At 38.7% G+C, this 16,434-nt stretch overlaps 1 protein-coding gene across 1 annotated transcript; it reads right to left on the bottom strand.

Annotated features, from left to right (window-relative positions):
- Positions 1-595: 595 nt before the first annotated feature.
- LOC147307827 (uncharacterized) lies at positions 596-14,727 on the bottom strand. The gene is made up of 3 exons (XM_086273032.1): positions 14,558-14,727; positions 11,765-11,999; positions 596-3,023 (listed from the first exon to the last, which is right to left on the bottom strand). Exons 2-3 carry the CDS (start codon positions 11,982-11,984, stop codon positions 1,612-1,614), a joined length of 1,632 nt encoding a protein of 543 aa, XP_086129158.1. The 5' UTR covers positions 11,985-11,999; positions 14,558-14,727; the 3' UTR covers positions 596-1,611.
- Positions 14,728-16,434: the final 1,707 nt, after the last annotated feature.

Genomic DNA, 16,434 nt, shown 5'->3' with positions numbered 1-16,434 from the left:
CCCATAAAGTTCAACTGACAGCTAATCTATGTGCAGTGCATAAAGAAAATGATGGAAAGACAAACTAAAAGAAAATTTAAACCTCTTACACCATTAAAGACTTCAGTCGTTCGCAGTTTAATGAACTCAGCAGAGACTCCAATAAAGAGCAGCTGAGTCAATCTGGTCTGGACTCTGGAGGAGAGTCATGATTTCAGAGCCTCTGTAGGACAGAAAACCTGCATTTATAGTGGGATAGTCTTCTGCTTAAATAACAGGATCATTCAAAACCGTTGTGTGACTCTGGAGGCTACACCCATAGACTGTGTATCAGAAATATGATTTGTGTTCAGTATTTGAGCAATTTTATATGGTTTCCATATTCTTAAAATTTACTTTTGAAGGCGAATTATCTCTATTTCCAGTTAGCATCGGACTTCACTGAACAAGCTGGGTGATGGAACAAGCTGATGCTTTAATTTGCTGAATTATTTTGCACATCTTGCCAGTGGTAACAACACAGGCAAAGTTTTCACATCCATTACACAACATGGTGAGCGTCAGTAGTTGAGGGATGAAGTCACATATGTCAACATACATTTGCATCAGAGAACAGTCTCTTCAATTTACTTTTATTTCTATTTCTATAATATGTGAAAACGAGAATATAAAATACCCCCCAATCTAACATCTCTCACAATACAAATGAAACTACAATGCTTTGTAGACTGCCCAAGAATTTGAACAGGGTACTGGGCTTAAGTATAACAGACCCAAATTCAAGCACACTGGGTGAAAAAGTCCATTGTAAAAATCTGAGTTTAAATAAATAGTTTCTCAATTTATATAAAACATAGTCAGACACCAAGAAACAAATTGTGGAAAAAAGCTAAATAAAGGAGAACATTGTTATGTTGTTTGCTGCAAAGAACTGGTTATAATCATTTTTGACATTTTTTTTAAACTATAAAAATCAGAAAGGAATTTGGTTCCAGTAGATGGTGGCTCTCAAGCACAGCAATGTAAATCTCTCTCTTACACACACACACACACACACGCACACACACACGTCTATATATACATTACATATGCATACACATACATACACAAAGCTGTGTAAACCAACTATAAATAACTAATCTAAACTTATATACATTAAATACAGAAATTAAATGAGGTGGAATGAATACTAATGAATATACATAAATAAAAAGCACAACTAACTAAATCAACATCACAACATGAAGTGACTTCCAGTCCATAATGACTCCAGATTTTTGGTCTTAGGTATTACTTGAATGATTTCAAATCTTTTGTAGGAAAACCAGAATGATTGATGAATTAAATGTTTGCAAAAAAAAAATAATAAATGTTTTTTATAACAAAGTTGATTAGGTAAAAAAAAAAATTAACATCTACAATTAATATATACATGTTATCTGTACAGTTATCTGTACAGAAAAACATTCATCATAGTAACAAACCAATTAGTGTAACAAACAGTTGTTACTGTTACGGACATAAAATACCAAATTGAACTAAATATGAGGTAATCTTTTCCCTCATATATTGTAGTGAAGCTCCGCTTTGAACATTGCTCCATTTGAACTCTTTCCTCCACCTTTGACACTTTCATGTACTGTGAATTCTCATGTGCTTTTTCAAGTTTGTTGTCTGACTCAATATTTTACCACATATGTTACACAAGTTTGGCTTCTCACCTGTGTGAATTCTCATGTGAACTCTGAATGCTGACGCGTCACTAAAGCTTTTCCCACAGGCGCTACAAGAATATGGTTTCTCACCTGTGTGAATTCTCATGTGAACTCTGAATGCTGACGCGTCACTAAAGCTTTTCCCACAGGCGCTACAAGAATATGGCTTCTCACCTGTGTGGATTCTCATGTGTGTTTTTAAGTGGATCAGCTGACGGAATCCTTTCTCACATGTGCTACACCGATAAGGTTTCTCACCTGTATGACTTCTCATGTGAGTTTTGAAGAACAGAATGCAACTGAATTTTTTTCCACACAGACTACAAGAATATGGATTCTCACCTTTGTGGATTCTCATGTGTGTTTTTAAGTGGCTCAGCTGACGGAATCCTTTCCCACATGTGCTACAGCAATAAGGTTTCTCACCTGTGTGGATTCTCATGTGAGTTTTGAAGCACACAATGTCACTGAATCTTTTTCCACAGCTGCTACAAGAATATGGCTTCTCACCTGTGTGGTTTCTCATATGAGTTTTCAAGCTGTCCAAATCACTGAATTTTTTTCCACAGGTGTTACAAGAATGTGGCTTCTCACCTGTGTGGATTCTCATGTGCCTTTTCAAGTGTGCCCCCTGATTGAATGTTTTACCACATATTTTACACAAGTGTGGCTTCTCACCTGTGTGGATTCTCATGTGAACTCTGAATGCTGACGCGCCACTAAAGCTTTTCCCACAGGCGCTACAAGAATATGGCTTCTCACCTGTGTGGGTTCTAATGTGAGTTTTTAAGCCGTTCATCTGAATGAATCGTTTCCCACAGGTGCTACAAGAATAAGGTTTCTCACCTGTATGGACTCTTAGATGGTTAAGCAGTCTGTATTTATACTGAAAGGTTTTTCCACAAATCTCACATTTTACAGACTTTCTACTTGTGTCAGGCTTACACTGACTATATGACATGAGCTGGCTCTCTACTCCACTTTGCTTTCTCTGATTTCTCCTCTTTGTATTTGCATTTGTAATTGATCCTGAGTGCACATGCTCACTTTCTTCCTGGCCTTGGCTCCACTCTGGCTGAGGACAGTTGTTAGAAAGAAAGTCACTGCTTGGTTCAGGTTCCTCATGAGTAGAAGTCACCATACATTTATTAGTCTCTTCCTTTAGAAGAAGCCGCTCTCCCTCCTGACTGGTGCAGGGTTCCTCCTGCTCCTCTTTAAATTCTGGAGGCTTTCGATCCTCCTGATCCAGACTGGAGATCCTTTCATGGTTAGAGACCTGTTGGTCTGCAGGAACCTCTTCCTCCTTACAGATCTTTTGATCTGAAAAGTCTCAAGAGACAAAAACAAAAACATAAAATGAAAAAAACCAAAAACTCGAATATTAAAAAAACAAAACAAAACATCTCATCAACTATTAGAAATTCTCTATGAGCATGTCGCCCACGTACGCCAGTGTAATTCAAACAGTTATGCTAGTGATACTGACACTTAGATACACCGGAATAAATTGAAGTTTGGGGAGCTACATACAAATCAAAAGATCTTGCTGCATTTTCTTACATATTAATTTTGTACATTACTACAATGAATTTTAAATAAAACCCCTCAGATGCAGTTTAAGTGCAGACCTTCAGCTTCAATTCAGTAGGTTGAATGAAAACACGGCATAAAAATGTGAGAAAAAAAATCATCATGTTCATTTCTAATACAGATGCTTGCTTTCTCCTTTTTAATACTCTACCAGGCCTTTACTGCAGTGACTTTCAGGTCTTGTTTGTTTGTAGGCCTTTCTGTCTCAAGTTTAGCTTTCAACAATAGAAATGCATGCTCAACTTGGTTAACGCTTGAGGGTCGACGGATGTGCTGACGCGCCAAAAATCAGACCACCAATTTAGGACAACACAGCAACAAGATGCAACGACCCAGAGTCTCCATTTCAACTTGGGTCGAAAGTGCGGACTTCAAACTTTATACCAGTTTTTAAATTGTGTTGACAGGCCATGTAAAACAGACGTATGATAAAAAAATACACACAATGTTTTTTTCTGAATAAAATAGTAGTGTTTACAGTGGGAAGAAACTGTAAAAACAGTGTTTTTTTAAGGACAGCGCTAGCAAACACTCCTTTTTATCTTGTGAGAGAAAAAGACAAAACACCCCTTTCCTTCCCCATTAGTGAAAAAATGTACCATGTTGACCAATCGAAAATGATGTGGCAACATGTGGCATTTTGTTGTTTGGGAAGAGGTGGAGGTTTTAGGAGTGACACTGGCGAGTCAGAGCGAGCGAGCGAAAGAAAGCGAGAGAGCAAGTTTTGATGCGTGAGAGATTTGTCATACCTGCAGGTAGGGCTGCCACGATTTGTCGACTAGTCACGATTACGTCGACTATCAAAATCGTAGACGACTGATTTAATAGTCGACGCGTCGTTTGAAGCTTTGTAAGATCCCAAAAGACGCAGGAATAATAGCAGGATTTAAGAGTGTAATAACGGACTGAAACAGAAGATGGCAGCACTGCACGTACAAGGATGCCAGCTGCCGTTAAACCCCGAAGAAGAAGAAGAAGCAGCTGTGTCCCAGAATTCATAGCGCGGCCCAGCTTAGTTTCCAACAATGGCGGTAGCTAGTTAGTTTTAATATTACTCTTATTATTCTTTCTGGGTCACAAAATAAACGTTTAACATATTTTCAGGCGAGAATGTAGCTGTGTAAACCTCAAATATCGGCTCAGTTTATCAGGACACCACATATTTTCAAAAGCGCTCCGACGTTTTCGGAGACGTCTGTTACCCGCTAGCTCGATAGCTAGCCGGGGGCTAGGTCACTAGCGCCGTGAGAAGACCGGATTCCCGGCAAATTGTTTTCAAACCCACCGCCGTCTTTCGCTACTCAGGTTAAATATATATGAGTCACTTAGATAAATTAAAAATGTTGTTGTTTGGCTTTTTTTTTTTTTGTATTTTATTTGTTCCTAAGTAAATCGGTTTGTCTGAGATTAAAGTTATAGTTTTTACACAGCTGAATAAATGTCAAGCAGACAGCTGATTATCAGAAGTGTGAGATACTGGAGAATATACTCCGGTGTCCTGTTATATTTTAGATAGCAAGGAGTTTATTAAACTTCACCGAAACAATCTGCAAATTTCATTAAAATTGAATAAACTATCATCTTGTCTTTATCTTTAGTTAGCACCTTAAAAGCTTAAAGCTGTAAGCTAATGATAGTTATATAAGAGCAGATGCTGCTGGTGCAATAAGCTGTAGTTTTACGTCCAGTGGATGATGATCTGATTAGTCGACTAATCGCATAAATAATCGGTGACTAGTCGACTATCAAAATAATCGTTTGTGGCAGCCCTACCTGCAGGGTTTAAACCTGTGGTGTTCTTCTCAGTCTTATGTGTGCATTTTTAGGTACATAGTGCCATGTACCGATGATATTTGCAAAATGTGTGCATAATTTTTAGAAATGTACAATTTCTATTTGCATTTTAAGTTTCAAAAATGATTTGTTAAACATGTTTGTGGTTTTTACAGTAAAAAATATAACTTTTTTCTACTCGGATTTTAGGTTTTTTGTCTCAATTGTCGTCAGTCGAATCAGAATTTGAATTTTTTTTGAAAACATGGACATGGCATCCTTTGGATTAATGAGGATCACTTGCTTGTTCTCAGTGCTCAGGTCAAAAACTTTCTTCTGTGATGGAATTTCCTATCAAACTGGCTGCTTAGGCGTCAAGTTTCTAACTCGACAATGCTCACATCCAGACGACGGGCTTTTCAGTGAAGGCCTTGCATCAGCTAGACAATATTAAACCACATACTGCATTTATTCCAACAACATGGCTTTGTAGTAGTAGAGTCCAGGTGGTGAACTGGCCTGCCTGCAGACATGGCAAATGTTTCTTTCATCCACTGAAAATATTTTGCATGAAAGTGAAAAATATGAAAATGGAGACCCAGGACTGTTCAACAGCTAGAATCTTATATCAGAGAAAAATGGGAAGAAACTCAAAACAGCAGCTGCTCTCCTCAGGTCACTAACTGTCGTTAAAAGAAGACAGAAAACAGTGGTAACATGGCTCCGTCCTGACTTTTCTGTTGCTATCTTCAATTTCAAAATAAGCAAATGTTTTGTATATTTGTTTGTTTTGTTGTTTTTCTTCTACAATGTCCAATTGGGTTTAATTGGGTTTGTATCTGTAGAAATTTTATATCCATTAACAAATAAAGACAATCAGCATCATAATATGAACTCATTTTCAGGTTTCAACATTAACTAGACACAAGATTGTTTCTACTTTCTCAACCAACACACTTCGGCTTGTTCCTTTTAGTTTATATTATTCCTGTACCCCTGAAAATAAAGTTTAAGTTCTAATTAGAATCCTACATTAGTAATATTTGTTTGTCTCATCTATAGAGTATTCCAAACTTTTCATACTTTGTTGGTAAAATTATTTAGCACTAATTTCCTAGCAGTGGCTGTACTGTCCTGTGACAATTACACCCAGCTGTATTAGGAATTAGGTTAAAGAACTGTTTTGCTTTTTCGTTTAACTGTTGTTAGTTTTGCCATATTTGTGCCTTACCAACAGTGTTGGGTAGTAACGGAATACCCCGGGGTTCCCTTTACTACGGTTCGGAGCCACGGACCTGTTTCATATACGTGCGGAATAGTTTTCTATATGAGACCCAGCAAAAAGTGTAGCCGTACCTAATGTCCAACCTACTGATACTCATTTTACATTAAGATTTAAAAGTCTAGTTGGTACTGGTATGGCGAGTATCCTTCAGTAATAGTAATAAATCACACAGCAATTCATGTAGTTGTAAAAAGCATGTTAATATATTAAGTAATCCAAAGTATTCAGAATTAGAGATGGACCGATCCGATATTACGTATCGGTCCGATACTGACCTAAATTACTGGATCGGATATCGGAGAAAAATAAAAAATGTAATCCGATCCATTAAATATCACGAAAGCACCTCACAAAACTTGCAACACGCCGTAACTCACCTCAGAACGTTAGCAGTCGGAGCAGTATGCATCACGTGATAGAGCGGCTGTGGCATGCGGGACCTGTCGGTGGTCTGGATAGCATTTGGAGCTTCGCTAGCAACCTGGCATTTCATCTCCGACAAAGTTATCCCGAGAGAAGTAAAGCAAGTGTGTAAGTCCATCTCTGAATGTTTGTAAAGCATTCCTGCGTTAAGCTTAACAAACGACTGCCTCTCGCTCTCCGGCTGCTACTTCAATCGTGAAACTTACTTAATTACTTGCTTAATGGGGCGATCGTGGCTCAAGAGTTAGGAGTTCGCCTTGTAATCGGAAGGTTGCCGGTTCGAGCCCCGGCTTGGACAGTCTCGGTCGTTGTGTCCTTGGGCAAGACACTTCACCCGTTGCCTACTGGTGGTGGTCAGAGGGCCCGGTGGCGCCAGTGTCCGGCAGCCTCGCCTCTGTCAGTGCGCCCCAGGGTGGCTGTGGTTACAATGTAGCTTGCCATCACCAGTGTGTGTGAATGTGTGTGTGAATGGGTGGATGACTGGATATGTAAAGCGCTTTGGGGTCCTTAGGGACTAGTAAAGCGCTATATAAATACAGGCCATTTACCATTTAATGATCAGCTGATCGGCTTTTCTGTCGCGAGTCCGTGTCTCTAGTTTGCTTTTGGCCCACTTTGCACCAGAAAGAGGAAACCAGCGGCTGAACAACAGCAGAACGTTTAAGCTTGATAAGCTGTTGTTAGAATTTATTTAATATTACTTTCTACACCAGGATCTTTTTCTACGTAGCTGACGCTGGTAACTGTGCAGGGGCGGATCTAGCAAAGTTTAGCCAGGGGGGCCGATAGGGCATGAACAGGGAAAAGGGGGCACAAAGACATACTTTTCTTTCTTATTCTCATTTAAAATGTCGAGCTTTTAATAAATAATTATCTGACAGCCAAAGTTTTAATTTGATGTAAAATGAATAGAAGTCAATTACTGTATATAGTGACTATTAAGTCTAATATACCCTAGTAAGCTATAGTACTTTTTACTTTGGGAAGGTACCATCTGTGCAGTCTGCAATTTTGTTGAAGAAAGATGTTGAATCTATTTAATATTTCTTGAAAAATAATTGATTTCTGTGCATTTTTTTTTCCACACTGCATCAAATTAAGGTTGATTACGTCGATTAAGCATCATGAGGTGGAGTGTGAGGGGTGGTTCTCTATTTTTTATTTATTTATTTTTGTTGATGCTGGGAGTTGGAACCCTATTAGTTAGGTTGCTTAATATTTATGCTAAGTACTCTTTAAAATACCAGAATAGGGAGGATGGTGTAGGTTTAAGTTTATTAGATTGATCAGTATTGCTGAACTATGAAATATTTTTTTTTTGCATACAGGTATAACAGAATAGCTTTAGTGTAGTTGTTGTTTTAAACTTGAGTATGAACTTATACAAAATGCAGCAAGATATTTAAAAAACAGTTTTGTTGATTAAAAAACACTATATCGGATTCATATCGGTATCGGCAGATATCCAAATTTATGATATCGGTATCGGACATAAAAAAGTGGTATCGTGCCATCTCTATTCAGAATACATTACACTCACTGAGTAACTATGGAACGCCAGGACTGCCATAACGAATTAATTAAATACACCATTAAATAATTAATTAAATGTGTCAATAATTAATTAAAATTGGAATTAATTAATTAAATAAATAGTTATGACACATGTAATTAATTAATTATTGACACAATTAATTATTTATGTATTTCACATTTTAATTAATTATTGACACATTTAATTAATTATTGACACATTTAATTAATTATTTAATGATATATTTATTTATTTCATTTTGGCAGTCCTGACGCCTGGCTCTCGTCATGAAATAATTTTATCTGTCAGCCTCACCCATCAAACTCAGGGGGCGGGGTTAACGCTGCCCATGCAGCTTCTCTAACATTTGATTGGTTGCCGTGCAAAGTAAGTCAAAACAGGTCGATCCTAGATAATCGATTGCTTGTGTAGACTTGGGGCAGCCAGTTATCCCAGAATGCAGATCAAATCACAGACAGCAATGGTGGTGGTGTAGTTTTAAAATACCCCGTTTTTTCTGTCACCAACTACACTTTTAACAGTGTTTTAGCCGCGAATGTCGCGCCGTATGTCTGGTCAGGTTGTCAACATAGAACATGCTTGCAAAAGTGCTCAGATGTTTTCAGAGATTTCACTAGCTCTGCTAACAGTTAGCATGCAGAGTGCACCGAGGGGGTTACGTTAACCGGTTTGTTTACATATTCCACTCTCCGTGTTCCACATGTTGCATTCGCAGATTCTCATTTTCACCGAACGATCGTCTCTTTCCGCCTGGTCTTGTGTCTCTGTGCTTCTGTAACATAAAGAACGAGCTGACATTTTTCTCACGAAACCAGCGATCAGCTCAGCAGACCCTCAGTTTACCTGCATGCATCCTCCTCCTCATCTGTCAGCTGTTTAACACCTGCTGCTAATTCAAGAAACACGCCTAGTGACCTGGTGATAGTCACAGTTTAACTGGGCAGCCGGTGCTCGATATAACGCAATGTCAGCGCATTTTTCTGCACAAGATAAGTAAATATAGTGCTTTCCCCGAGCGCAGAGCTGCTGGAGCTTGTTTCCTTACAGAGCACTTTATAGGCGAGCCAGCTTTATCAGCGGCTGATGTCCAATCACCAGCACACAGCTTTCAAACCTCAGCTGAGTTTTAGCTCTCAGTGGTTAAACGCTGGACTTCATTCACTCAGGTTCTGTCTGTCGGGTCACGTTTACTTCGCTGTTTTATTTACAACTGAGCAAATCGGTTTGGCTGAGGTTAAAGTTACGTTTCATAACTGCATAGTTTCACAGACGTTCAATGGTTCACTGGCACATGTGTTAGACTGAACTATCATCTAAATATCATCTGTTTTTTAATAGTTATTCAACTGTATTCTAAGCACCAGCTGTCTGTTAGAATGTGATTTTTTCTCTCTCTCTGTTGGCAGAGGTATAAAAATGCGCAGGAAAATCTGACGTGCATGGTGAACTTCACCGACGATATTTAGGGAGGAATAAACACACATCAAACATAAATGAACCATTTGCCTGTCTCCATAATTGAGAGCATTTTCTCTTCTTATGTCAACACTCTCTCTCTCTCTCTTTTTTTTTTTTTGCTTTTTCGGTTATGTTATGTTTACCTGTCAAAGGCTTGTTACAAACTATGAAACACATTGTGCAGACTTCTGGATGTTAGAAGAAAACTAATACTGCTCATGAATGAGACTAAAGGCAGGAAGGTGTCCTTTAAAACTAAACATGTTAATAGGACCTCCCTATTTATATCATAGTTTATGATATAGCACGTGTATTTCAGTAATAGCCTGCTGAGGCCACTATACGTGCTGGCCTCATATCAAATGTGAAGGCAGACTGAGTCTACGTTTGACGTTTGTTTATATCTAATCTTCCTTTTCAAACATTTAAACAGCAGCGAGTCTGCAGCTGAGGGAACACAAACTCAAATTGTCGGAACAGGTTTGCTCGTTTCTTGGATTCATTTGGTGATTTATTAAATGTATAACTGTTATTCTAATCTGCTGCTGGGTCTCTTACACTTTTCTTTATGCTGTATATTTTCACGTCTCTGGAATAGTTGGCAGTTAGATAGTCAGCTGGGAAACTTTGTGTTAACTCATGGAGCTGAGGATATCGTGGATATGCTGACCTCGCTGCGTGGTGTACAGAGCGAGGTCAGCATGATTAATATTCACAATAAAAATATTAGCCGAACATCATGAAGTCTGTATGTGTTTCATAGTGTCGAACAACCTTTGTACAGTTAAAGCCAGCAGTTACTACATGACAGAAACACCAACGTTATCTCTTTTATGCGTTTATACACAGGTCACGCTGATTACTGAACAAAAACCCAAAGATCAGATGTTAAACAGATTTATTTGCTCTCTCTCCTCCTTAAACATGTTTTTAATGTTAGTTATAATTCAGAATTGGCGACTGAAACACGTAGGACACATAAGAACATCAGGAAATAAAACACCGATAAATATAACCTCAGTAAAAGAAGTCAGCGGGGGTTACTACAGCTGTGTACCGGGGCCTGCGCTTTGTCGGTGGGATTGCTTGCGAGGCGAGCGGGTCTATCCCACGCTTTGCCGTGAGACTGGGCAGACGTCTCCGAAATCATCGAAACACTTTTGCAAAGAGGCTGTATCTTGACAAACCGACCAGACACATGAAGATTAAACCACTACATTCTCGGCTAAAAAAATATTAAAACGGTATTTGGTGACACACAAACAGGGTTTTTCAAAGTTCAGTTCTGTTAGCTTCCACATGCCGGTTGTTGTGTGCTAGAAACAATGGCCACCAGGCCTAAGCAATGGTTTTGACTTGATCAGCGTTAACCCCGCCCCCTGAGTTTGATGGGTGAGGCTGACAGATAAAATTATTTCATGATGAGAGCCAGGCGCCAGGACTGCCAAAATGAAATAACTAAATATATCATTAAATAATTAATTAAATGTGTCAATAATTAATTAAAATGTGAAATACATAAATAATTAATTAAATGTGTCAATAAATAATTAATTACATGTGTCATAACTATTTATTTAATTAATTAATTCCAATTTTAATTAATTATTGCCACATTTAATTAATTATTTAATGGTGTATTTAATTAATTCATTATGGCAGTCCTGGCGTTCCATAAGTAACGAGTTCTGAATACATTACAAAATACATATATTCTGTAATACATTTTAAAAGTAACTTTTCCAACACTGCCTACTATTAGCAAACTTGCGAGCCACATGCTATGAAGCAAATCTATGGTCTACAGTGACCCCTTGTAGACATTGTGAGACATCGTTTCTGCTTCCAGAAAACCACAATTTGTGGGACTGTCAACTGCTCCTAAAAGAAAACTGAGCAACAATAACAGATATTACTTTTCCTTCTTCCCAGTGCAGACATCACTGATGCTTCACTCGTTCCTGCCTTCCTGATAGTTTCACATACCTTTGCTTTGTATCTGTATTTCAGGTTTCCAGATGGTATCCAGCAGTCTGAGCCTCTCCTGCCCGGTCCAGACCATGATGTGTTCAACCTCGTGACTGGTGCAGAGTTCCTCCTGTTCCTCCTTAATCTGAGGAGGCTCTGGGTCCTCCTGCTTCAGACTGGAGCTCCTCTCCTGGTTACAGATCTGTTGGTCTGCGGGAACCTCATCCTTACTCTTCATTCTGTTTTGAGAATTCTTGAAAAGAGACAAGTGATAACGGGAGAAATTAAAAATGAACAAATGTGACAAATGTTTCAAGAGCACCGTGTGAGTGACTCAAGTTCTGATACTTTTATAAGCAAAATTAAGAATACAAAAACTTTCAGGTAGCTGCTGCCAGCTTGGTAAATGGCCTGCATTTGTATAGCGCTTTTCTAGTCCATAGGACCCCAAAGCGCTTCACACTACATTCAGTCATTCACCCATTCACACACACATTCACACACACAGCTTCACAGTTGCGCAACTGTTTGTCATTTTAACCTGCCACAGTAACAACCAAAAGTAATTATATCATTAATTATATTTAGATGGAGGATTTTAGAGTATTTCTCACCACCTGACTATGATCTGAGTCCAAATTTCAAATTAAAAGCTGTTTCACTTTGTTTGCTGATTTGTGCTTAAAGCTGCAGTATTTTGTTTTGTTTTTCATTATTTTCAAACTACGAAATAATTGCAGTCACAATAATGAATTAATATCATGTAAATTATTTAAACGGTACTTAAGATGGTGGTTAACACTGTTGCCTCACAGCAAGAAGATTCTTAATTCGACTCAGGAGTTTGCATGTTCTGCTCCTCAGTGTGTCGGTTCTCTCTGGGTACTCCAGCTAGGGCTGCCACAAACGATTATTTTTGAGATAGTCGACTAATCACATCATGCATCCATTGTTGTAAAACGTACAGCTTATTGCACCAGTATGCACCTGCTCTTATATAACTATCATTAGCTTACAGCTTAAAGTGTTTAACGTATGTGCTCACTAAAAATAAAGACAAGATGATAGTTCATTAAACTTTTAATTAAATTTGCAGATTAAACACCACCGAGACAATCAATTCAGCAGTCTGCTCTTTGCTCCCTCAAATATAACAGGACATTGGAGTAAATTCTCAATCATCTCACATTTCTGTTCAGTTTTCTGTTTATTCAGCTGTGTGAAAACTGTAACTTTAATCTCAGCCAAACTGATGCACTCAGGAAACAATAAAACACTGAAAAAGCCAGATAATAACATTTATAAACTAAGTCACTTATATAACTAACCCTATAGATGAAAGCACATAACATTTTATTTTCAAAAGCAAATAACAAGCTTATAGAGCAGTAGTTTTCGGTTTTCAACAAAAGCATGCAATTTACTTTGTGTACAGTCAAATGGAGTTGAGTCAACTAGTGCCACCCGTGGCAAGGTGCCATAGCCTACAGCCAGATCAACTTGTGACACAGACATCTGCAGCACAATACATTTGTCACTTTCAATTTTTTCTGTTTTTGTGTCTTGCAAATAAACCTTTTTTATATAATTATATTATGCATTTATTTTTGGCCTACATCAGTAGAAAATGACAAATTATATACACAAAGTTATTGAAATCACCAGTCCTGTTGATTATCATGATTTTATTTTCTTTCCCATAACAAAGAAATACGTCTTGAACAAATATATGACACATTAATATTTCACATCCTGTTATCATAGCCTGCCTGTGTAGAGAATACATTAACATGGCAAATGTATTGTGCATGAAACAAATTCAAACGAGGTGCAGATGTGTGTCACAAGTTAATCTGACTGTAGGCTTTAGGCACTTGACCACAGGTGGCGCTAGTTGACTCAATTTGAGTGAACATAAAGTAAACTGCACGTTTTAGTTGTGCAGCGAAAACGCTGAAATCGGAGTAATAACACGTACGAGGGGAACAATAACGAAGACAAGATTCTCCCGATCGTTTACTCTTGCTGTCCTGTGAACAACATCGGCGTGGTGTTAATTGTTTGCCGTTTTCGCGATCGCCTCGCGCACGAGAATATCACCAGGTAAACTCGCGACATTTTTAAACATTTTGTTGTTAAAGAGCAACAAGACTGAGGGAGTGTGTTTGAGGTAACCTTATAAATGTCATGGATGACACATTTGGTGTTTATTTGCTGTTTTGTCGGTAGCGGCTACTGAAAAGCAAGCCTACCACACATCTGTTCGGCCAACGCCAGTTAATCCGGAACACTGGCCGCGAAGGATTTCACTCGCAGAAAAGGCTCATCGATGGTGGCTGGGATCGCGGCACGATCATCAGCCATTGCAGCCTAAGGCTCAGGGAAACGAGCCCGCCATCCCTTTATAGTGGCCGAGCCCACTGGCGATAAGGAAAGGTAGCTCGTCATAGAGGACTCACGCTCGGGGAGACGTTTTTATGGTCGACTTAATAATGGAATAATGGCATGCATTTATATAGCGCTTTTCGAGACCCTCAGAGCGCGTTACAATCCCACTATTCGGTTCTATACTTAGGCTCCCAGAAGAGCCTCGAGAACCCTGGTGCTGTCTTTGCATACCTCCACAATGCTATGTTATTTAATCTTTTAAAAAAGGAGATTTCCTGCGTACGACCAGAAAGAGCTCAAGTACCGCGCGTTCCACAGTTTTAAAATAAATAACCTACAACATCTGCACGGTAACCACGTGGTGCGAGTTGAAGGTTTCTCTCACAGATTCTTTCGTCCGCGTGTTTAATACTAAAATCTTACCGTTTAAATCAAAGGGACGCACTTATGTGATGAGCTGCTGGTTGAATTTAGTCTGCGCTGATGGTTGATCTCACCCTGGTCGATTGTTTCTTAACCTCCGAGCAGATTTCTACCTTGAAAAACTCTCAAACCACTGTTGTTTGTTTGTTGTGGAGTTTGAGTGACGTCATTTCCGCTATACTTCTTCTATTAGAATTTCGAGTAGAACTGGCGCACTGCTGCCCTCCTCGGGTCATTCGTAGTCCAAATAAAAGTCCTTCCAAACAGTCCAGTGCTTTGCAGAAACCCGAATAAAGAATTTTAGTTCCCCAGTGATCCAAGCCAAGTATTGACTTAAACCATAGGTGTCAAACTCTGGCCTGTGGGCCAAATTTGGCCCGCAGCCTAATTACATTTGGCCCGCGAAGCCATACCAAATTACTATTAGAGCTGGCCTACTGGTATTATACAGCTAATATATATATTGTTTAGTATTAAGCTTTGCTTGTTCCATATTCAGTTTTTCAGCAAAACGTGTTTGAGTCCATAAGAAAAGATTCATTCTTATATCTGGAGGAATAAATATATTTCAATAAATATTAACGTTAGCCTGCGACTTTGTTCCAGTTTTGAATTTTGGCCCACTGTGTATTTGAGTTTGACACCCCTGACTTAAACAGTCTGCAGCACAACTGGAACAGACTGTCTAAACATGTAAAGTAATGACACCCATTCTTTTCATTCTGTTATTGCTTTTGCCACATGCTGTTTTTTTTTTTTTGTTTTTTTTTGATGATGGATCCATATTCAGAAGACCAAGTGCTTATTAAATTAAATTACATTTTATTTACATAGTGCCAAATCACAACAACAGTCACCTCAAGGCCCCCCAGGTTCTCCAGCCTTTAGATTGATTTTAGTGTCATCTTCATTAACTGAAGTTTCTGTATGTTTCCTTATCATTTCATTCATTTTCCTCACTCCTTAATACATATCTGAGCTCCTAGTTTGAGCAGATGACAAACTTGACACCAAGTTTGTCATCTGCAAACTTGGTGTCAAGTTTGGATTTAGTCCATAAATGATTGAAAACCAACAACAAGGCTACAACAAGACAGCAGCAATGTGTAGGCCTGTACTAAAAAAGGGAAAACAGTCATCCTGGGTCATCCATATGCCAAACAGTAGATAACACATGAGGATCCTACTTACCACCCTTTAACAGTTATACAGAGTGAGGAATTGCCAGGGGAAATGAATCCGGTCTGCAATACAGCCTGTAATCTTTGCCACCCTGAACACGAATAAGTGGACCAAAGCACCACTATAACAACCTCTGATTAACAGGTAAGGGAGAGGTGAATGTTCATGCTGCATTCACTGACACATGTATGGACCAACCTCCACCAAATCTACCCCACTACAAGTGGTAAACATGGCCCTGTCCTGACTTTTCTGTTGCTGTATTCCATTTCAAAGTAAGCAAATGTTTTTGTATGTTTGTTTGTTTTGTGGCACAAGTTCCCATTTTCTTCTACAATGTTACAGCTGTACCATACATTTTATTTCCGTTAACAAATGAAGCCAATCAACATCATAATATGATCTCATTTTCAGATTTTAACATTCATTGCACTCAAGGCTGTTCATGTGTCTTCTCTGTCCAAAATGTGTTAAACAAATGTGAACATGGTTTGAAAAAGGAGTGAAAGAAGCGATCTATGTCCACTTTGAACAGAGGTGGTGGCTTACGACACCAACTGTCTGCCATCTATAATCCAGAGATTATATCTTTGAGATCCTTTCCCAGATGCCTTAACGCCCACTCACATTCACTCACAGCCTTTTGACCCCCTTGGCTCATGTGATTAGGTAAAATGGTAAATGGTAAATGGCCT

This window comes from Aulonocara sp. 'chitande type north' Nkhata Bay, linkage group LG18, assembly GCF_057382095.1.
Source record: "Aulonocara sp. 'chitande type north' Nkhata Bay isolate Kocher_YH1m ecotype deep benthic linkage group LG18, A_spYH_male_GT1.1, whole genome shotgun sequence".
Taxonomy (NCBI): Eukaryota; Metazoa; Chordata; class Actinopteri; order Cichliformes; family Cichlidae; genus Aulonocara; species Aulonocara sp. 'chitande type north' Nkhata Bay.
Note: the sequence above shows the minus strand (reverse complement) of the source record. Positions and strands in the feature narration are given on the sequence as shown.

Excerpts from the sequence above, each read along its gene's own strand:
- LOC147307827 (XM_086273032.1), bottom strand. The coding sequence starts at position 11,984 with ATGAAGAGTAAGGATGAGGTTCCCGCAGACCAACAGATCTGTAACCAG. Across the intron at positions 3,024-11,764 it reads AATACAGATACAAAGCAAAG|ACTTTTCAGATCAAAAGATC; the intron begins GTATGTGAAACT and ends TTGTCTCTTGAG.